We start from the raw sequence: 22,640 nt of genomic DNA, 5'->3' as shown, positions 1-22,640 counted from the left end.
CATAAATTTTTACGTACTTATTTTTGTTTCTTATTTGTCCTTTTCCACTAGACTATTAACTTTTATATCTTTTCCTGTGCATCCCAAGTGCTTACACAGTGCCAGACACACAATAGGCATTCAATACGTAGATGCTGCATGATCTAATGGATCATGAGTAGCAGTCTGAAAAACCTGACTTAGAACATTAAACAAAACAGGCTCCACAAAGGTTCACCTGGCTCCTGACATTTGTCTGCCCACAAAGTCTAATCTTGAGAGGCAAGCAGAAGAGCAACATAAAAATCAGAGAAATAGCAGGAGGCTTGAAGATCATCGGAGTCAAAGTTTTCTTTCACAGGCAAAGGACTGTGGCCTAGAAAGTAAAATGATTTGCCAATGACCACTTAGGTCTTTTCCTCCTCACTGACACCACCACACGTCCTTCAAATGAGTTAAATTTATCTACCTGCTAATAAGCAGCCAGCAAGAAGGAAGACTTTAACAGGTAAACAGGTATCATAATTTTATCTTGTATTTTAAAGCAAGTTTCTGATATTTGTAAAATGAAAGTTCAAAAGGAAAATTAATAGTTAAACTTTAGGAAGTCAATTACAAGCTAAAAAAAGAAAATTTATGTATCAGGTTTCAGAAGGTAGACAGTGAACTCTATAGGATTTGAATACATGCCTTATCCAATTATGTCTAAGGATAGATAGTGATAAACATTTGGATTGATGGATGTACTGAGACCAACAAGAAGACATGTTAATTAGACTATAGCATTTAGGTAATTTTTTTTATACCTTTCATTTTATTTTCCAAGTTTTCCTACAATGAACATGAACTTCTGTAATCAGAAGAAAATACATCATTCTAAAATGTCATCTCAAACATACTCCCTCTTTAATTAAGGGACCACAGAAGATAGCTTTGAGAAGAGTATGACAGTGGGGAATTTAAAGAGCTTCTTAATTGAAACTTCAAATAATATGCTGCCCCACAGGATTCTGGTGTAGATGCAAATCTGAAATTAAATCATTGTTTTAAATTTATATAATGATAGTTAAACAAAAATTTTCAAAGGACTCTGAAAATTTCAGTGTCCCTCACCATCCTTCTCAATGAAGGCAAATAATATCCCTCCTTTGAAAGGTTTTTAAGTACTAAACAGGCCTCCCTTGGTTAGCACTGGACATAGTACCAGGTTAGATCTGAAACTACACCTAGTTTGATTTCATTCTGCAGATCCACCATTCCACTTCCCAAGCACCCATAAATAAATGGCAAAGTTGTATTACTGGAATAAAAAACTGATTCAAAACACAAAGTTTTTAATGTAGAATTCAGAAACATTAGCAATGTTCTTGGAAAGTCTTCTATACGTGGGCAAATTCATGGATAAATGAAGCCAAGATTATTAAAGAGTGTATGAAGACATCCCCATCTAAAACACGTGACTCACACCAGATAAAATACAAGGGGTCAAACCTAAGGTCACAAAATAAAAAGTTCAAACTATGAAGAATTCACTGAAGGAATCAAATCACGATAGATACCCTTGAAGAAGCCACAAGTTCTTCATTAAATTTAATTTCCAAATATTACTCAGCCATAAAATGGAACGAAATTGAGTTACTTGCAGTGAGGTGGATGGACCTAGAGTCTGTCATACAGAGTGAAGTCAGAAACGGAAAAACAAATACCGTATGCTAAATGCATATATACGGAATCTAGAAAAACGGTACTGATGAACCTAGTGGTAGGGCAGGAATAAAGATGCAGACGTTGAGAATAGACTTGGGGGGATGGGGAGGCTTGGACGTAGTGAGAAAGTAGCATGGACATATATACACTATCAAATGTAAAACAGATAGCTAGCAGGAAGCTGCTGCATAGCACAGGGAGATCAGCCCAGTGCTTTGTGACCACCTAGAGGGGTGAGATAGGGAGGGTGGGAGGGAGACGCAAGAGGGAGGGGATATGGGGATATATGTATACATTTAGCTGATTCACTTTGTTATACAGCAGGAACGAACACAACATTGTAAAGCAATTATACCTTAATAAAGATGTATAGGGACTTCCCTGGTGGCACAGTGGATAAGAATCTGCCTGCCAATGCAGGGGACACGGGTTCGAGCCCTGGTCCGGGAAAGATCCCACATGCCACAGAGCAACTAAGCCTGTGTGCCACAACTATTGAGCCTGCACTCTAGAGCCCACAAGCCACAAGTACTGAAGCCCCCATGCCTGCAGCCTGTGCTCCACAACAAGAGAAGCCACCGCAATGAGAAGCCCGCACACCAAAACGAAGAGTAGCCCATGCTCGCCGCAACTAGAGAAAGCCCGTGCGCAGCAACGAAGACCCAATGCAGCCAAAAATAAATAAATTAATAAATAAAATTTTAAAAATAAAGATGTATAAAAAATTAATTTCCAAGATGTTTGTAAATTGTATCATCTAATCCTTGCATTAATCCTGTAAGGTGGACAGTGAAGGTAACATTATTCTCATCTCAAATTGGAGGAGACCTAGGTCCTGAATGCTTATGTGACTTGGCTTTAACCATACAACAAATAAGCAGCAGAAATAGGGCCAACAAGTTGTTTTCTGCTTCTTGGTTCAACAAGATTTCACAGAATACGCTCTGGAGATGGATTATTCCACCCAGCAAAAAAAAATAGCATCATATAACAATGCATCAGGGCCAGAAGGATTCATCTAAGTAATTCACTTCATACCCTTCCCGGTAGTTCAGTAACTCATATATTCAGGCATGCCTTTACTGAATAAACATTTATTGAATACCTGCTAACTATTCTAGACAATATGCTAGGCACATGAATTTAAAGATGAAATAAGATGAAAGGACACTTTCAAGAACTAATCAGGGACAAGAAAACCAACAGTTTCCTTCTATAACATGAATAGTGTTCTAATAAGGGGAATATGTGCTGTGAGAGACACAGGAAGAATATCTACCATCCACTGGGTACACAGGAGGGGGAGCAGTCACAAAAGACTTCCTAGAAGAAAAACCTAAGCTGACTCTTAACAGAGAGAGTCAGAGAGTTGACTCAAGTTCTTAACTGGCAAAAGAAACGAGATAAATCTGGATATGTTAATATAGATAAATCCCCAACATACACTGATGGGTGAAATAGTCAAGTTGTAGAATAACTGCAGAGTGGTACATCATTTGTGTGAAAAGCATACATGCATATAGAAACAAAAATCATATATTTTCTATGGGTACATGTATAAGCATATAAAAGCAAAGAAAAAGTTCTGGAAGCATATACTACAAACTCCTAACACTCATTACCCCCAGAGGAGGGGGCAGGGGACCAGGACTGGAAGAGGTAGTCAGAAGGAACTTTAGCCTTACTGACAGTTTTAAAAGGAGAATGTTATTATGTGTTACTTGCATTTAACTTTTTATTTTGAAATAATTATAGATTCAGAGGAATTTGCAAATAAATTTCCTTGTAAAAAGAATTTGCAAAGAATAAAAATCATATGATCATCTCAACAGAGATGCAGAAAAAGCTTTTGACAAAATTCAACATCCATTTATGATAAAAACTCTCCAGAAAGTGGGCATAGAGGGAACATATCTCAACACAAAAATACGATAAAGCCCCAGCTAACATCATACTCAACAGTGAAAAGCTGAAAGTGTTTCCTCTAAGATCAGGGACAAGACAAGGATGCCCACTCTTGCCATTTTATTCAACATAGTTTTGAAGTCCTAGCCACAGCAATCAGAGAAGAAAAAGAAATAAAAGGAACCCAAATTGGAAAGGAAAAAGTAAAACAGTCACTGTTTGCTGATGACGTGATACTATATATAGAAAATCAACAAGGTTCTTTGAACCCTTTACCCAGACTCTCCCAGTGTTACCACCTTGCATAACTACAGTATGATGTCAAAACAAGGAAATTTACATTGGTACAATCTATAGAGCTTACTCAGATTTTGTCAGTTATACATGCACTCATTTGTGTGTGTGTGTGTGTGTGTGTGTGTGTGTGTGTGTAGCTCTGTGCAATTCTATCACTTGTATAACTTCATGTAACCACAATACTTATCTGTACCATCACCACAAGACTTCCTTGTGCCACCCTTTTATAGTCACATCCACCCCCTCTACCTCTAACCCTAACACCTGGCAATGACTAATTTGTTCTCCATCTCTATAATTATATTCTCCCATGAATGTTATATAAATGGAATCATGCAGTATGTATCCTTTTGAGATTGGCTTTTTCATGTAGCATAATTCACTTAAGGTTTATCCAAATCGTTGCATGTATCAATAGTTCACTGTTTTTTATTGCTGAGTAGTATTCTATGGTATAAATGTACTACAGTTTTTTTTGTTTTTAAACTATTCTCCCATTGAAAAACATATGGGTAGTTTCCAGCTTTTGGCTATTATGAATAAAGCAGCTATGAACGTTCATGTTCAAGTTTCTGTATGAAAGTAAGTTTTCCTCTCTCTTGGATAAATGCCCGGATGCGCAGGCTCAGCGGCCACGGCTCACGGGCCCAGCCGCTCTGCGGCATGTGGGATCCTCCCAGACCAGGGCACGAACCCATGTCCCCTGCATCGGCAGGTGGACTCTCAACCACTGCACCACCAGGGAAGCCCAAGTTTTCACTTTAAAATAGTTAATTTTATGTTATGTAAATTTTATCTCAATTTTTAAAAAAGAATACCTTTCAGAGATACATACTAAAGTATTTACAGAGGAAATGATATAATGCTACATGGAAATGGATCCAAAATAATTGGGAAGGGAGGTCACAGAGGAAGAATAAATGAAATAAGATTGTCAATGGGTTAATTTAAGCTGGGTGCTAGGTATAATGGAGTTTATTTTACAATTCTACATATATATATGTGTATGTGAATTTTTTAATATAAAAAGCTTTTTAAAAAGAAGAAAAAGTCAAGATTTGATTTTAAAATAAAGTGTACTTGATTTAGGAATTTGATATCACCTCCTCCTGAACAACAAGAGTTGGGGAGAATTAAAGGGAGGATATGAACTGGAACATGCTTCCACAACTCCCATCCGTTCACCAGGCATTCCCCAGATGCTCTGGTCTGAAGCTAAGTCTCTTTCTATAAAAAGGCACACTGGTGAGAATGAATGGACACAGGGAAGCTCTGGCCTAAAGCCCAAAGACCCTGGGTCCAAATGAACACAGCAGCAAATTCAACAGACCTCTGAATAATCACAGCTTCCACCTTGAAGGATAAGCAAAGTTGTCAGATCACCTGGGGTATGTATTAAAAAATGGCAGATTCACAGGTTCTGTGCACGTTAACAACCTCCCCAGGTGATTCTGATGCCCTCTAAAGTTTGAGAATCACTGGGTTAGGATACTGGGGCCCTGGTATCTTCTAGTGGCCAAAGCTGATTCTAGAGCTCCACCTTGTGGCCCAAAAGCCAGAAAGCAATTTTGCCAGAATCCTTGACTTCCATACATCACTAGTTGACAGGTGTCCAAAGCCCCAGAAGAACCCTTACAACCTCCTCTAAGGATTTATTCCCTACAGATGACATTTTGATCCATGCCATTACACTCAGGGAGTTAATGAAAACATTACAGAAAGCTAGCTTTGAGAATACATACTATTTTGGGATGAGTGTAACACTGTACTCATTCAATAGTTACTAAGGGTCCATAACATTCTAAGCACTGTGCTAGGCGATAGAGATTAAAAATAAATAAAACATGGCTCTGTCCTTAAAAATCCACAGAAAAACATGAGAATTCATAGTACAGATTAGGACAAGTGCTTCCTTCCTGAGAAGTAATTCCTGAGCACTGGAAGGAAATAACAGACATAATACTGGTCTGTCTGGAGATAAAACACAGTCACAGGAAAGATAATCAATGATGGCAAAAGCGGTGACTGAGACATGCAACATGAATGCCACAGGCCGTAAGCATTATACTTTACAGAGGTTCTAGATAGAGCGATCCCTTCTGCTAGAAGTGAGGGCAAGCTTCATTCATTCAGCATGTACTCTGTGCCAAAACTGGGCTAGATGCTGGGGACACAGCGAGTAAAGTAAGCTTTAAGAGTATGTAACAGGGAGACACAGCAAGGACGTCTGCACTGATGGGCTTCCATTTGATCTTGGACCTTGAGGGGTAACTAGGATTTGAATAGGAAAAGAAAAATCAAGAAAAAAGGAGAAATTCTCCTCTACGTGTGTTTGTATGCAGAGGAGGAGTTACAAGGGGAGAAGGGGCACTGGTACCAGCGAAGGGGTTGACTGCTTGCGTAACGAGTTTTTATTTCATCCAGTAAACTAGGTCATACATTCATTCCCAAAAAAACATTTTCTTGGAGCATCCTGCATAATTGGTTCAGGGGATATGGCCATGAAGAAAGATAAAAGGCAGCCACTACAGCTCCTGGGTAGGGGAATGGCAGAAGTGATGTTTAAGGACATGTGCTATGTGCCAGAAGCAAGAGGCAGGTTAAGAAGCCAGTGTAGTCAACACCTTATGGAAACAGTGATATGGACCTGAAATAGGGCAGGGGCTTTAAGAACTGAAAATAGTGGCCAGGCACTAACACAGAGCAAGGCTGGTCATGGCAGAGGGAGGGAGAAACAGAAGAGTCAAATGGGACTCTAGGATTTTAGCCAGGATGAGTACAAGAGTGATGGCGACATTAATAAAAATAAAGAACTTAAAGATATACAGTTTTAGGGGAAAAAAACAAGCTTTTATTACAGGCTTCAATAGATGGGACATTTGCCTGAGTATTGGATATATACATATAAACACTAAAGATGGGTGAGTGGGAGAGGAGAGAGAGAAAGCAGAGTATAAATGCCTTTTCGGGCCTTTGAAGTTGAACACTTGGGCTCTATTTTCCCATAATAGTATGAGTAGCCCTCAAATGCAATGTGGCAGAGATTGCCTAGGTGTTCAGAAGGCAAGGAGTTACACTTAACTTGGTCTCTACAGAAGTAGGATTGGTACAGGCCGAGAGAACATTTAGGCCCCAAAGCCAGATGAGTTACTAAGAGCAACTCCTTTCTGAGAGCAGGAATTTGCACTCACTACCCATTATCAAGTGTGTAATTTACACAACACGTAAAAGCACCAGCTTATAAGGTAAGTCTTTACAGGAATTCCTGGCTTGCCCTAGTTTTATTATTGAGTGGGAAAGAACCACTCTCTTTATTATCCTTGTCAAAGCAAGACATTGTTACCTGTCACAGAACTAACGGATCCTGACAAAAACTGACAAACTAAAGATACGAGAAGGGAGAGAGGTGGTGAGTGAACAGACAGCTAAAACAGGCAATGAAAACGGTGAGACAAGGAGAGTAACAGCAGGGAAAACTTCACTCTTCCTGAACGCTTTGGGTGTTCAAGGAGTTCAGTTTTGAAAACTGTTCAGAGGCCACTGCAATAGTCCAAGCAAGACATCATAACTGGGATGTTGGCAGTGATAAAGGAGAGGATGGTTGTGAAAAGACATCAGCAGAAATAATCTAAATGAAATAAACCAAACCTCGCCCAAACTTGCAATGCATACTTGTATATGTGAAGTTTTCTCTTATCCAGTTACTTATACTCAAGTTCCCCAGCTATGCCCCCTTCATTTCCACTAAAATCCCCAAAGCAGACCCTCAAGCTCCAATGACTACATGACCAGGGAAGTAACATAAATGAGAGAAGCACACCCGGATTAAGACATCAAGGAGTGGTGGAACCTGTAACACATCCCAAAGGTTTAAAGAGGAACCCATGATTCAACTTCGGCTGACTGTTGCCATGTGAGAATAAAGGTCCAATGATATCAGATCTTTTGAATTTTTCAAGAGATGTTAGAAACTGTGATTTTTTCTGTGTAATTTTCTAAACACTATTACATCATGTAGGCCAAGCAAAATATCTCCGTGGGTTGAATATGACCTATGGGCAACTAGTTTACAACCTCTGTTCTAAAGCTTTACAAAAGAAAAATTAAGAGCATGTGCGGGTTTCCAGGGTTAGGAGAGCGAGAAACATGGGAAGTCAGCATGAAGACTGGGGCTGGGCCAGAAGACAGTGAAAAGGGAGGCAGAAAGTCTAAAGGCCTCAGACTCTAGAGTTGGATAGGCCTGTATTAAAAAAATTTGAGAGGAATTCTGACAAAGCTTTATTTCAAGGAGGCATAGATGAAAGAAAACTAGAACATACAGGGGAGGATATAATACACATATATGCATGTTATTTCACCTCTCTGTACCTTGACTTCCTTATCATCAAAATAGGAATAATAGAATCTATTTCATAAGGGTGTCATAGGATTAAATAAGGAATTATTCATGTAACTGTCATTATCCCCAGCATGTAATGCTTAATAAATGTTAGCTATTATTTATTATTATGAGGCACTGAGAGGTGAAGTAACATGCTCAAGATCACATGGCTATTAAGGTATACTACCTGGCTCTGTACCCAGGATGTACTTCAGATCCTACACTCTAAACCATCAAGCTCTTCTGCCTCCCTTTACAATCCGTACAATAGGAAGTCAGATCAGATGATAACTGAAGTCCCTTCTAGAGCTGACACTTTATTCTACCAGCCAGCCCTCTAGTCAGCTTATTTCAGGGCAGTAGTAGGACAAACATGAACCTGTTCACACTCCTATGGGCTACCTGCTAAAGTGGAGAGACACAGCTTAGGCTTGGGGTAGGGCAGGGAAACCGTTCCAGCATGGAACCACCCATAAGGTAAGGTAGGAAGGGAAAGATATTCAATGTGAGCCCCCCTTATTGTTCCACAGAGATATATTTGTTTCTAGGGAGCCAGTGGGCCACTTGAAAAGGCCCAGAATTCACACATGTGCCCAAGCTACTACAAGCTGGAAGTTACTTAGAAGCCTGCTAAGGAACCACAACAGGCTCTAAATCAAGAATCTTTAGAACACTGAGTGACTCATCCTCTTGGGGTTCAAAGGTCTCTATGAGAACCTGGTAAAAGCTCTCCTTGTCCCTAGAAAAAATGCCACGTGTGCTCACTCAGATACACAAGCACACATGATTTTACCTGCAATTACAAGGGGTTCACAAATTCCCTAAAATCTTTCCCTAGACTTTAAGTATCCCTGAAATAGATCATCTCTCCTGTTCCAGGCTTGTCCTCCCAGGCAATTCAGAATTGTCCCAAGATCTGGGTTGGGGTTTCCAGGCAGCTGTGTTTAGGAGACAAATCATCCATTGCAACTCGGCATAATTAATCCTGCATGGAAAAGACAAAGGGCCGTCTCTTTCTCCCGATACCAACTTGCACTGAGAAAATTCAAACAGAAAAGATCTGCAGTTTAATCCCCAAACACTAGTGGATGTGAAGAACAGGACCTCAAGAATATTTCACACCCTTTTTCTGCCTCATATCCAAAAAACCTTAGAAAAGTTGAAAGAAACAGGTAAAAACATCCTAGTCTCCACAGCACTGTGCTCCTCCTTTTATTCTAAAAAAGGAATCAGTCAAGATTGCCAACTAGCTTTACTAGACGACTTTTCTCCCACATGGCCTTTGAAAACTATAGGTTACCAAAGAAACCACATAACCTCACCCATAAATGAAGAAGTAATCAAAACAAGAAGATGTTTTTCCCCCATAAGACCTGCAACAGTTTAAGTGTTCATGACAGTCTGGAGATGCATGTAGTCTCATGCACAGTTGGTAGGTTTGTAAATCAGTGCAGCCTTTTGTGGTCGTGGGAAAATTTGACAATTTTTATAAAAAATGTAAAAACGTACACTCTTTGTTTGATGCAGCAATTACCTAGATATTTTTGCAAAGGTAGGCCAAGATAGACGTGTGATCAGGGTCAGTGAAGCATAGTTTATAATGGCCCAAACAGGAAACAAGAAGTCTGGTTGCTGGGTACATCATATGAATGGAATACGACGTAGCCATTAACAGAATGTGCTAGATTTGCAAGTGCTTACATGAAAAAAGCTCCAAGACATATTATTAATTGGAAAAAGAAGCTGAGCACAGTGGTATTATTATGTGGTTCCTTTAGTCTAAATTCTTTTAAGGATATATATTCCTTATGTGTGTTACACACATTAAGTTATGTTCTGGACAGATACATAAGAAACTGTTCACTGTAGTTACCTTTGGAGATAGTGACTAGAGACCAGGAAAGAGAAGTACTGTATTGATGTAAAACATTTAAAAAACATACAAGCAACAGAGATAATCTTGAGATGGGATTTTCTTTTTCTATCTTTTTTTTCTATTCATTATACTTTTCTGGATATAGACCTTAAATCTAATAAATGTTACAATAAAAGTAAAGCAGAAATCTCAGAATTTTTTTAAAAAGAAAGAAGCCATGTTTAGTGAGGAGACAAGTAAAAATGGGAGGAGGGCCTCAATATAATGCACAGTAAGAAGCTGGTAGGGGAAAATCAGAAGAAGCATTAACGTTCAACCCCCCTCTTCTCTCAAGACACTGCTAACATCATGAACTGCTCAAGCTTTCCACTGGGGATGAATAGCTCAGGGCTCACTCCAGTTGCCAGCTATTCATTCTCAGTATGGGAGATAGCAGGTTGGGAGAAAGCTGGCATCTTTAGTCCAAATTCTGCCTTTTGTGATAAGGACAAGGCAGAACAGTTGTTCCTGAAGAGCCCAACGTGGCAGAGGAGGCTTGGGCCGAACACAGGAGACTGTCTTCCTGGCAGAGAACAAGCTTCCCTCAGCACACAGCGTAAATGCACAATAGGGGTCCTGCTACTACACGCATTTCAGCCACGTGGAAAAGAAAGAGCCAGGTGCATAGGCAACAGAGAGCAGGAGAAATCTCTGCTGCCCTATGGAGCCTCAGGGAGCCCTGCTCAACACCAGGGATCCCCTTCTGGGCTACACAGATCTGCCATAGATCCAACCTCACCAGACTGCCCCATGGAGAGAATTAGCTAGAATTAAAAATCACCAAGGAAGGTAATCCTCTGTACTCAATTGCCCCTTTCATCCGAGGCCCATGAAATAAGTCATAACCTCGCTTACTTTCCATGATACTCTTCTGCAATAGTACCTTAAAGTGGGAAGTTAACTCCATGTAGAATTTTCAGAGGAGCTAGCAATGCATGCAGATCTTTCATAAAGCAAGGTTTGGCTTCATGCACAGATGCCATGAAAGGTCATCTCTCCCCCATGGGATTTAAGGAACATGAAAGAGGCTCCTACTTGCCCCATCCACATATTTCTCTTAATGATGTCTGAAATTCCCCCATTAGTGATTCGGATCATCAGCTCAGAATTGTCCTAAGTGTGCTCTTTAATAATGCAAACAGAAGGGGAACACATTAGGTCCCTAACACTGTAGTGCAATGGCCCTTAACCTTTACTGTTGCAGTCACTGGTCCTTTCGTGAAACTGAAAAAAACTAAACTCCCTTCTCAGAAAAACATACTTAGATGAATACACAATATAATTTCCATGCAGTTTGGGGGCTCACAGTCTTCCTGAAGCTCATATTCCCTTCAGCCCGGGGTTAAGAATCCTCAGTTCAGGGGCAATGCATTTAACAAATCACCATCACTCCTCCAGAAGACCTCCCATGCATTTGGGGAACCCTGGACCTAAAGATAGAAGGTAGTGCTGAAGAGAGCTCTGCCATTGCAAAGTTTGCCTAGAACTGATCCTGTCTAGAGTCCAGATTACAATTTATGATTCCTCCTTAGCAAGGAGTGTGGATGTCTCACACTGCCTGCCCCCTGGAAATAGGGTCCCCCTGGCTTCAGAGACACTGGGATATGTTAGGAGATGTCCAGCTGAGATCAACTGCCAACCAGGTTCTCAAGACTGTTGCTGACTGATGACATTACCTGAGAGTTGAGTCAGGGGAAACTTTTAACAACTTCTGAATAAAGGGGGCTCACCTCTGAGGTTTTCGAATATCCCAGAGTCCCACTCCTTCCTTTGAATTGGCTGTGGCCAATAACCTGGGCTCCACAGGGTTGAACATGACACTGTGAAAGGCTGATGGGTAGTTGGCCAGGCAGAAGGGCTCTGTGAAGAGAGAAATTCTGATCAGTCCACTTCAGGCACTGCTGGGCCTGTGGCAGGCAGACAAGCAGGATGTGAAAGCAAGAGGAGCACAGCCGTTAACAATCACCCCAGTGGGCTGGAATCCAGTGTAGGACATCATTCCAGTAGCCACGCTTGTTCACAAGGTCCCAAGTCCTGGCACACACCCTTCTGCACCAGAAAGTCTGCAAACAGCAACTTAAACACATATACACAAATTTTAAACTATAATGCCGATAAATAAACATAGTACCTATTCAGATCCTGTAACAAAACAGAAATGGTCACTGTAAATGGGAAGTTAAGCTGTTTTACAGTAAGTAAAATTGAATTCCTCATGAGCTAAAAAAATTCACAATCAATTACTGGTAGGATTATTATACCTTAATCCAAATTTACTAGCTTTAGAAATTGAAAGTTTTAAAACTACACAAAGATTTAATGAAGACAAAATAAAACAATAGTGCAGTTTTTCCTTCTGGTAATATTGCTCCCTAAATTGAAAAGAAAATAGCCTCAGTCTAGAATTTTAGGATTTCATTTCATCTAGTACTTGAACTTCTCTTGCATCCAGCCAGTTTCTAATCAACTTCACCTTGAAACCCTGCAGCCTCTTGCATATACTAGCTGGCTCCAGGTGAGGAAGGAATCACTTTGCTGCCTGGGGGGACATACTCCTATGGAAGTTGTTTAGAAGCAATAGACAGAAAGCACTCCTCAGTCTATGATTTCCATATGTGATACTTCACAGGCCTCTGGGCACAGGGAGTGCTCAATAATCTCAGCCACGAGGCAGTTCAGACAAAGGAGAAGTTCACGTACCAAGCAAACCACTTCATTCAACCATAGCTGCTGCTTTTGGCTACCAAACCTATCTGACTCTGAGAACAAACTTCTCTTATAGCCTGAACCTCAATAATGAGCACAGACCAGCATGTTAAATGCTCAGAATACAGAAGAATAAAAAGACTCAGAGCCTGCCAGACAAGGTAGGCAAGATAGTAACTCTATGTGCATAGGTATGGTCATGACAAAGCTGCACCAAGAGTGGGGCTGGGGGTGGCACTGAGGGTATGCTGGAGGAAAGAGCCTTTGAAGATAGAGTGACAGAAGTCTCTCTGCAGGAAATGAGCTGAAAAGATGCATTTCCTGAAGAACTTCAGAGAAATTCAACAAGACAAATTCTTCATTTACATTTCAGAGACCCAAAGAACACATTTGGAAGAGGAACTCACCCAGACAATCCCCCTTAAACAGAGGGTATCTGCTATCATTTTAAGTTCCTACACACAGTGAAGGTGAGGTTCTGTGGTTCTTTCAGCAAAATAACAACCCTGGATCTAGGATGTAACAAAGTGCACAACACGCCCATTCTCTGTAAGTAACCAAGAATATGTGCATGTCAGCACCATGCACAAAGCTGGCCCTTGGTGGCTACTCTCTACAAATGAGGCACCACATGTTCTGCTCCTTGGGGCTACTACACAGCAAGATACTGTGGTATTTACTCCAGGTGCAAAGGTCTGTGGAGATTCACAAGTGATTGGAGGAGGACTGGCAGAGGTGCCTCACTTCTGAGTACTCAGGGGTAAGGTGGGACCTCCAGAGACACATTTATGTCGCTGAGTTTCCTCTCCCTTTATAGCACTTCTACCCAGGCTACTCAAGTCATAGACTGGATCTGCTATGAAACTGACATCAAACTCTTCAACACAGTCCAATCACCTTTTGCACAGTGACCCTACCTCCATGGGGAGATTCCCGGATGTCCCAGATGAGAACCCGACCATCATCTGAGGAGCTGGCAAAAATGTTGTCATTCACTGGGCTCACTGACAAGCCATACACCGCATCTTCATGAGCAAACACATCTAAGGTCTCACTGCTGAGAGACAGAGAGCAGAGAGAGGCACACAGGCACACACATACACACAAAAGTAGTGCAGAGTTAAAGCCCTCTAGTTCCTAGAATGGAGTTCTCTTTCATTTCCAGGAGAAAGTCAACCTAGCTAAACCCAAAGGATATTACATTTACTAAAAAGTAGGTATTCGACTTCCAGGTTAAAAAAAAAAGTATTACTAAAGAGATAAGACTTCACGACAAGTTTGCTTTTTGCACTAAATAAGCATATTTAAAGGTGACTCAAGGGAATTCCCTGAAGGTCCCGTGGTTAGGACTCAGCGCTTTTCACTGCTGGAGCCCGGGTTCAATCCCTGTTCGGGGAACTAACATCCCCACCCCCAAAAAAGTGACTCAACTGGTAAGTTTTATGTTTTCACTTACTACAGAATGCATCTGCTTGTGTACAGTCTTGGGGTGGTGCTGGATTTCCAAAAAGCGAGGGAAAGCTTTAAAGCAGCCCTGATGCCAGCAGGGGTAGAAGAGGGATTCCTGGCAGTCTGGCATGGTGAGTAAAAGCATGGCTCCAAAGCCAGGCTGCCTACGTTCAGATCCTAACATCACTTGACTTTAAGTTACCTAATATCTCTATGCCTCAGTTTCCTAATTGAGATCATAATAGTATTGCCTCATAAAATTATTGAGGGTTAGATATTATGCTTCCTTCCCTTACAACCTCTCCCTTTAAATTTTTACCTGAAAACTATAATTTTATATCAACTTTGTAAATCTTTTTCAGCAAAGGACAGTTGATTTCATGTTATTTTCTTCAAAAGACAAGAACTATTTCGGTCTAAAGAGATACCTGCCTTTCTTCTTACGAAAGATAGAGTTAATTACCTTCACATACCAACAATCTATTTACCTTTCAACATCATGGAGGATAACTTGCTCATCATTTCCTGCAAGGGAAAAAGCAGACATTTGGTAATTCCTGCAAAGTGATCCTGTTCATATTACAATTCAGTATTTTAAAGATTTCAGGAAAAACAAATGAACAAAGTCAATGTTAATATTTACAAATTAGGAGTGTTAATTAGAAAAAGGTTTATAAAAATAGTGAAGAAGGATAGGATATTCTTATAGAGAATTTGAAAAAGCATAATAGCACGTAGATATAATAAGTTTCCAAAATGCATTATCCAGTGGATGATTAAAAAAACAAAAAACTGTGGCTATTCAGGAAAAGAATAAATGATCATGGGCAAATCAATCCATTCATCCAAGCTAGCTTTTTTTTTTTTAAACAAAACATTCATTAACTGTGAGACCTGGAAAAATATCTGTAACTTTTCTATGTCTCAGCAAAATAGGAATAACAATTGTATCTACTTCATAGAGTTATCGTGAAGACAAGAATATAAAAGCATTTGGAGTAGGACTAAGCCCCTAACAAACGTTTGCTACTATTCATACCCTCATCATCTTTTATAGCATTAAAATCTAATGATAGTGTGATCCTAAATAATGGGAAAGATTTTATCCACAACTTTTTTCTCTTGCATTTCTCAAGGAATCTAAAAATACTGCATCCACGATATGTGTAGTCCTGCCTTCAAATGGTTTATATAGCCAAAAAATAAAAATCCCAAAATGAAGACAGTAAAAAAATTTCCCACTCTATGCTAAAAGCATAAGCAGTAGAGACGTGGCCAGGTCATCTTAAAGTCCTCACTGTAACTCTATGGTGGGTTCATACCAAGTAAATCAAACCCATACTAATGCCTTTTAGGTAACAGGCACAGAATGAGGTGCTGAGGATACGAGAGGAATGAATAAGATTGAGGAATTCACAGTCCACCTGCACAAACAACTAATAGTGACAAGACGGGTTATCTTATTGTAGCGATATGCTCTACAATGGGAACACAGATAAAGGAGCAATTATGTCCTTTATTAGCAGGGTGAAAGTACGTGGCATAAAGGGGGAATATTTTTATGGGGAAGGAGACACTTGAATAGAAACTCAAATAACTCAAAACTCTTACCGATGGAAGACTTATGGGAATTGGTGGGGTCTGGACAATTAATCATGGCCTATGGAGGAACAGTATGGGCAAAAGGCACAGAGCACTTAAGATGACAAGTGATTTAGTGAATTAGAGCACAAGATGCAGGGGAGGAAGATGAGGCCAGATAGGCAGACTGGATCGAGGCTTTATCCTGTGGATGGACATGTAGGATCAAAGGTCCACATGGTTGAAGAAAACTCGTATAAGCAATGAATAAGGAGAGTTAGATACCGGTAGCAGAAATCACAGCAGGACACTGCAGTAGTCCAGGCCAAAGATGAGGACCTGAATCAGAGCAGTCGGTATAACAAGAGAGCAGAAACTAAAGGATGGATATGAGGCTTCCAAAATAGATCTGACAGTGTAGTTGGTGACATACAAGATGTGAAAATGAAAGAAAGGCAGGTCTGAAGCTGACTTTGAGATTTCTATTAGACTGAACCATATGAAACTGTCATTTTTGTAAGCTGAAAATGCTCCAATGTCAGCAGTTTCTTAAAAGTTAAACCTAACAACTTACATAATTAGTTGAATGATGATAATAACCGAGAAAGGGAAACCAGGAAACAAGAGGAAATACTGTGCAGGGGAGAAGGACTAATAATCTTAGTTTTAGATCTGCTGGATTTAAATTACTTTTGGAAAACAAAGGTAGATATTCAGTGGGGAAATCTGCAGTGCAGAAGAGAGGTCAGGGCTAGAAATGTAGTGGTCAGAAAGGAGTGTGACTGATGAATGCCATCATCAAGAGGCTGGCTTGAGCAAAAGCCATTCCAATTATACCCCAACACAACGTTTTTTCACACAGGAGCCACCCATGGGTCATAACACCAATTTGAGTCACAACCTTTAAAATCTTTAAAAACAAAACAGAATAGAATAGGAAAAAAAAAAAAAAAATCAGAGTGTACCACACATACTTAGTATGTGTTAAGTACTCTTTCTAACATGTTTCTGTGTATCAGACTGCAATGTGAAAAGTTTTCTACCAAAAAAGAGAGAAAGAACAAGAGCAAAGGAGAGAAAGGACAGACAGACATTAGTCTAATACATGTGTCTAAACTGCTGTAATACAGAGAAGACAAGCTATGGGAAAACAGTAATTCCACAACTCAATGAGATAAAGGAAGGAAAATTAAGGAATAATTTTAGCACTCCTTTATCTGAAATCCCAGCCACAATTTCCCAAGGGGAAATCTTCTCACCTCCAGAGAATACTTTGGTGTTCCCACTGTTGAAAGCCAGGCAAAAAATGTTGGAATGATGCTCTCCTTTCAGCTGTATGGGCTTAACTCTGGAGTGGATAGCTTGTTCCATGTGCCATAGTAGAACCCGGCGATCATCTCCTCCTTGAGAGGTGAGTAAGAATCTAGAGTTAAAAGAGCTGACATTTCAAGGCTGACATTTGGTTTTGCCAGCCTGAATCCCATACTTTCCAAAACTGCATCTTCCCAACTCTGTGAGATTCTGATGGGACACATAAACCCAGAACTCTACCCCCTTAACCATCAGTAGACACATGGCCTCTAAGCCACTCACTTTTCCCCAGAAATTACATCTTGAACAGATACAGAGAAATTTCTGAATTTCCAGAGACCCAGCTGTTTAAATATTTCTTCATTTGCTACCTAAAATCCTTCCACTAATGTCCCCCCACCTTTTTTTTGTCTAACAGAACCTGAGTTGGTTTCTACTGCTTGCAATCAAAGAACTCTAAATATGCTAGTATTTATACCATAATAGTTTCCAAAGCACTCTCCTTGATGTGATCTCACTGACTATGGGACACCAGACAAATGACAACTGAGGAGGAATTGCCTGTCACAGTAGCAGGGTTAAGACAGAACTTGGCTCTCATGAAGCTCAGTCCAGCTCTTTCCTCTGCATAATTCTCAATAGTCTGAGTTGAATGAGCAATATTATACTGCATGAGCCAGCTCCTGGAGAATGAGAAGATACATGCTCTACATATTCTTTATATTTGCAAACGCATTCTACACATCTGGAAGGATGAACAATGGGCTGTAAACAGTGGTTACTACTTCCAGGGAATAGGATTAAAAGAGAGGTAGAGGACAGATTAAGAGGGTTTCTACTTTTACTTTATAGATTTGGCACTGCTTGACTCTTTTTTTTTTTAATTTTATTTATTTATTTATGGCTGTGTTGGGTCTTCATTGCTGCACGCGGGCTTTCTCTAGTTGTGGCGAGCAGGGGCTACTCTTCGTTGCGGTGCACGGGCTTCTCATTGCAGTGGCTTCTCTCATTGTGGAGCGTGGGCTCTAGGCGCGCGGGCTTCAGTAGTTGTGGCACGCGGGCTCAGTAGTTGTGGCTCACGGGCTCTAGAGCACAGGCTCAGTAGTTGTGGCACACGAGCTTAGTTGATCCGCAGCATGTGGGATCTTCCCGGGCCAGGGATCAAGCCCGCGTCCCCTGCATTGGCAGGCAGATTCTCAACCACTGCGCCACTGGGGAAGCCCTGCTTGACTCTTTACAACAAACCTTTATTATATTCCGAATAAAAATTTAACTTACAACAGGAGCAAACATGGGCAGCAAGCCACAGTAAGCTCTATACCTCTGCCTCCCCTCCTCCATGCAATATAATAGCCACAAATTATATCACATCCGTAACAAGGGCATACCATGCAACCATTCAATCAGTAGATCTCTAAGAACTAACTCAGAAAGATGACCAAAGGTCTTTGTTAGGGGAAAAAATGAGGTGTAAAACAGTATGCATACCAACATCCATTTGTGTAAAACAAATTTTTAAAAAGCTCCAATACAGCAGGAACCTTGTCAGTTTTGTTCACTGCAGAATTCCCAGCACCTAAATGAATGTCCCAAAGAGCAGACATTGAATGAATATGCTTATGCTTGCATATCTATGCTTGTATTTGCAAATCTAGATGGCTACAAAAGAAGTTTTTAGTGGACACCACCTCTAGGCTAGAATTGTTTGGAGACTTTACATTGTGGTAAAATATAAATAGCAGAAAATGCACCATTTTAACCATTTATAAGCATACAATTCAGTGGCATTAAGTATATTTGCAGTGTTGTACAACCATCACCATTACCCATCTCCAGAACTTTTACATCATCCCAAACTGAAACTCTGTACCCAATAAACAATAACTCTCCCCAGTGCTCAGTAACCACCATTCTACTTTCTGCCTCCATGAATTTGATTACTCTAGGTACTCCCATATAAGTGGAATCAGACATTTGTCCTTTTGTGTCTGGCTTATTCACTTAGCATAATGTCTTCAAGGTTCATCCATATTGTAGCACGTATCAGAATTTCATTCTTTGTAAGGCTGAGTAATATTTCATTACACACATACCGTTATTTTTTTTAGTCCATTCATCCATCTATGGACATTTAGGTTGTTTCCATCTTTTGGCTATTGTGAATAACGTTGCTAAGAGCATATGGATGTACAAATATCTGTTCAAGTCCCTACTTTCAGTTCCTTTGGGTATATACCATTGGAAAATTTTATGTTTTAATTTTTACTTTATACCTTCCTTTACTACTTGACATTTTGCCATAAACATATTTCCTCTTTTAGTAGGAAAAAAAATCAGTAGGAAACATAGTAGCCAAATCATACTTATTCTCCCTCCCCTAGAAAGAAGTTGCCTTCATTTCTTGAGTTCCTTTGTTTCTTGAGATCCTTCTTCCTTCCATTGTCCGTCAAAATCAAGTCCTGTGTCCTCCTCCAAAGTATTTCACTGTCAACCCTTAAGGGAATGATCCCTTAAGTATGGTCCACAATGTTCTGTGTTTATGATCTGCCTAATTCAACTATGAGTCCTCTGGCCTGGGATGGTTTTCTAAATTCTATGTCTCTTATAAGTTAAGGTCATGAAAATAAGCTTTGGGTTTTTGTTGTTTTATTTTCATGAAAAATGGCATAAAGGGGTTTTCCTCCCTATTAATAGATTTAGACAGGCCATGGGCACTTTAGTTCTACATAGTCTCTACTCTTACTGTTTTTCCCCAACACTTGAGGCCACAGGTCAGGGACTTGGCACTGTTTTTGTTACTTTATATCTTATATTTAGAGAAATATTTCTCTGTGCCCATGTCTCTATCAAAAGTGAAAAATTAAAAGATAAAGAGGCCCACATGTTTCTTCAACTTACTCATGTTTCTAATCTAATCTCCCTGAGCCTGAGTTTCATCAAATACAAAACTGGGATCATAACAGCTCTACTCGCATGGGTTTTACAGATTATAAAGTCAAGTACAAGAGAGTTAAGTAATCTGCCAAGGTCACAACAGTAAGTAAAGTGGTTGAGCCAAGATTCAAAAGCAAGCAGTTAAGACTCCCCACTCTCTTAACCACTATTCTGGATTGCTTGCCTTATAGAATGAAAAACAAACCGTAACTGACAAAGCAAATTCAGCTGATGGACAACTGAAAGGATTCTCTGACTTGGTAGCACAACTCAAAAATGAGTAGGTAAGAATAAAACAAAGGACCACAGGAGTAAAAACAGAAACCAACTTAAGTGGAGTACACAGAAGGAGCAGGGACAGGGACCAGGAAAGGCTTTCCTGAAATTATAAAGATTCTAGCAATGCACAAAGCTGATAATGGCTTATTATAAAGAACATACAAAGAATTCCTACAAATCAACTTTGAAAACAACTAGGAAAAGAGGCAAATATGACAACTACAGAAGAGGAAAACCAAATGGCCAACAGAGATTATAGAGGATATCAACCTCTGTATTAATCAGGAAAATGTAAATTATAATTTAGATACCTTCTTACAAAATGGCACAAAGAAATGTACAAAAGAATGTTCACTGCCTCACTGTTCATAATAGCAAAAAAAAAAAAAGGTAGATAACATAAATATCCATCAATATATAAACTGATAAAACCGACTGGAATACAAACACGAATGAAATCTAAGCACAATGGAACACTATACAGCATTTAAAATGAGCTACAGATACGTGTACTGAAATGAATACATCTTGAAAACCTAGTATTAAGTAATAAAAACAAGTTTCAGAAGGATACGTAAAGGAAAACATTAAGTATATAGTTTTAAATATGCAAAACAATACCATATTATTTATGAACACACAAATAACAAAAGAGGACTTCAAATGTACCTGTAAAGTTTTATTTCCTTTAAAAAAAACAGTAGATTAGAAGAAAATTTAACAAACTGTCAACACTTTGTCAAATCTGATTGATACTTCTCTTCTTTATGTTTAAATATTTCATGACATTGTTACATCTATGAGATATAGTAACAGTACTGTGATCATGTTAAAAAAGAAAAAAGTTCTTATCAGTTAGGGGTACATTCTGAAGTGGGTGAAATGGCAAAAATCTGTAATTTCCTTTAAAATATTCCAGAAAATAAAAAGTAGGGGGATAGGTGATTAATAAAATGTTGATAATTGTTGTAGATGGGTACACTACATTTTTGTATATGCTTGCACATTTCCATAAAATAAATAAATATACATATTTTTAATGTTCATGATAGAAAAAGAAAATAAGACTCTCCAGGATGTGCTGGGATACCCATAGCAAAGAAATATAACTGTGGGCACCTCTGTGTTTGTTCATTAAGACCTATGCAGGCAGTACAACCTCTCTTGAACTGCAGCAGCTTAAAAAAAAAAAAAAAGTTCAATAAAAAAGAAAACAGAATATCTATACCTATGCGCTCAAAGTCATAACCATTCTCAGCCAAAGGATCTTCCCCTATCATCCAGTCAGCATTATCTTCAATGCTCATTCTAGATTTAATTTTGCCAAATAAATTCTTTCTGATTTTAAAAGAATGGTTATTTGTAGAGTGCCTTGAGATCAATTTAAAACGATGTGTCCTGGGGATTCCCTGGTGGCACAGTGGTTAAGAATCCGCCTTCTAATGCAGGGGACACAGGTTCGAGCCCTGGTCCGGGAAGATCCCACATGCTGCAGAGAAACTAAGCCCGTGCGCCACAACTACTGAGCCTGTGCTCTAGAGCCCGCGAGCCACAACTACTGAAGCCTGTGTGCCACAACTACTGAAGCTCGTGCACCTAGAGCCTGTGCTCCACAACAAGAGAAGCCACCAAAATGAGAAGCCCACGCACCACAACAAAGAGTAGCCCCTGCTCTCAGCAGCTAGAGAAAACCCCTGTGCAGCAGTGAAGACCCAATGCAGCCAAAAATTAAATAAATGAATAAATTAATTAATTAAAAATAAAATAAAATGATTTGTCCTTAGTACCTAAAATGATGATGACAGCCCAAGTCCACAGAAGATTGGAATCACTGAGGCAGAAATTATCGCTATGGCAGGGCCTACCTCCTCTGCTTTGCCCTCAAGGTCAGTGTCAGAAGATGTAAGGTGCACATGCCCCTCCCACCCCCATTTCCTTAGGCAAGGTATTAAGAGCCCTGTGTAAAGATGACACTTTTCAACCACGTGTTGGCAAAAAACACCAACGGTGCAAACTGAGGCATAATCTGAAATTGCTGGGCTGCTTTTAAGCCAGTAGAGAGAGCACAACAGCTGTGCCCAAAACTCTGACCCCACAAAGCAAAGGAGGGCTGGTGAAGCAAGGATAAATCAGTTTAGAACATGAAAAAAGCTCTACAGTTCTGTCTCTGTGAGTCACCTGGTCAGTTCAAAAAAC

The 22,640-nt window shown here is 39.8% G+C and overlaps 1 protein-coding gene across 1 annotated transcript in view; it reads right to left on the bottom strand.

Annotated features, from left to right (window-relative positions):
- DCAF5 (DDB1 and CUL4 associated factor 5) overlaps positions 1-22,640 on the bottom strand; it is a 98,170-nt gene that overhangs the window by 53,159 nt on the left and 22,371 nt on the right. Inside the window, exons 2-5 of the mRNA XM_079909117.1 lie at positions 17,180-17,323; positions 14,828-14,864; positions 13,808-13,947; positions 11,915-12,044 (exon numbers count right to left, since the gene is read on the bottom strand). Of these exons, the coding sequence (XP_079765243.1) occupies positions 11,915-12,044; positions 13,808-13,947; positions 14,828-14,864; positions 17,180-17,323 (451 nt within the window). The remainder of the gene's footprint in view (positions 1-11,914; positions 12,045-13,807; positions 13,948-14,827; positions 14,865-17,179; positions 17,324-22,640) is intronic.

Source organism: Stenella coeruleoalba, assembly GCF_951394435.1.
Source record: "Stenella coeruleoalba genome assembly, chromosome: 2".
In the NCBI taxonomy this organism is placed as follows: domain Eukaryota; kingdom Metazoa; phylum Chordata; class Mammalia; order Artiodactyla; family Delphinidae; genus Stenella; species Stenella coeruleoalba.
This window is presented reverse-complemented; position numbering and strand designations above follow the sequence as displayed.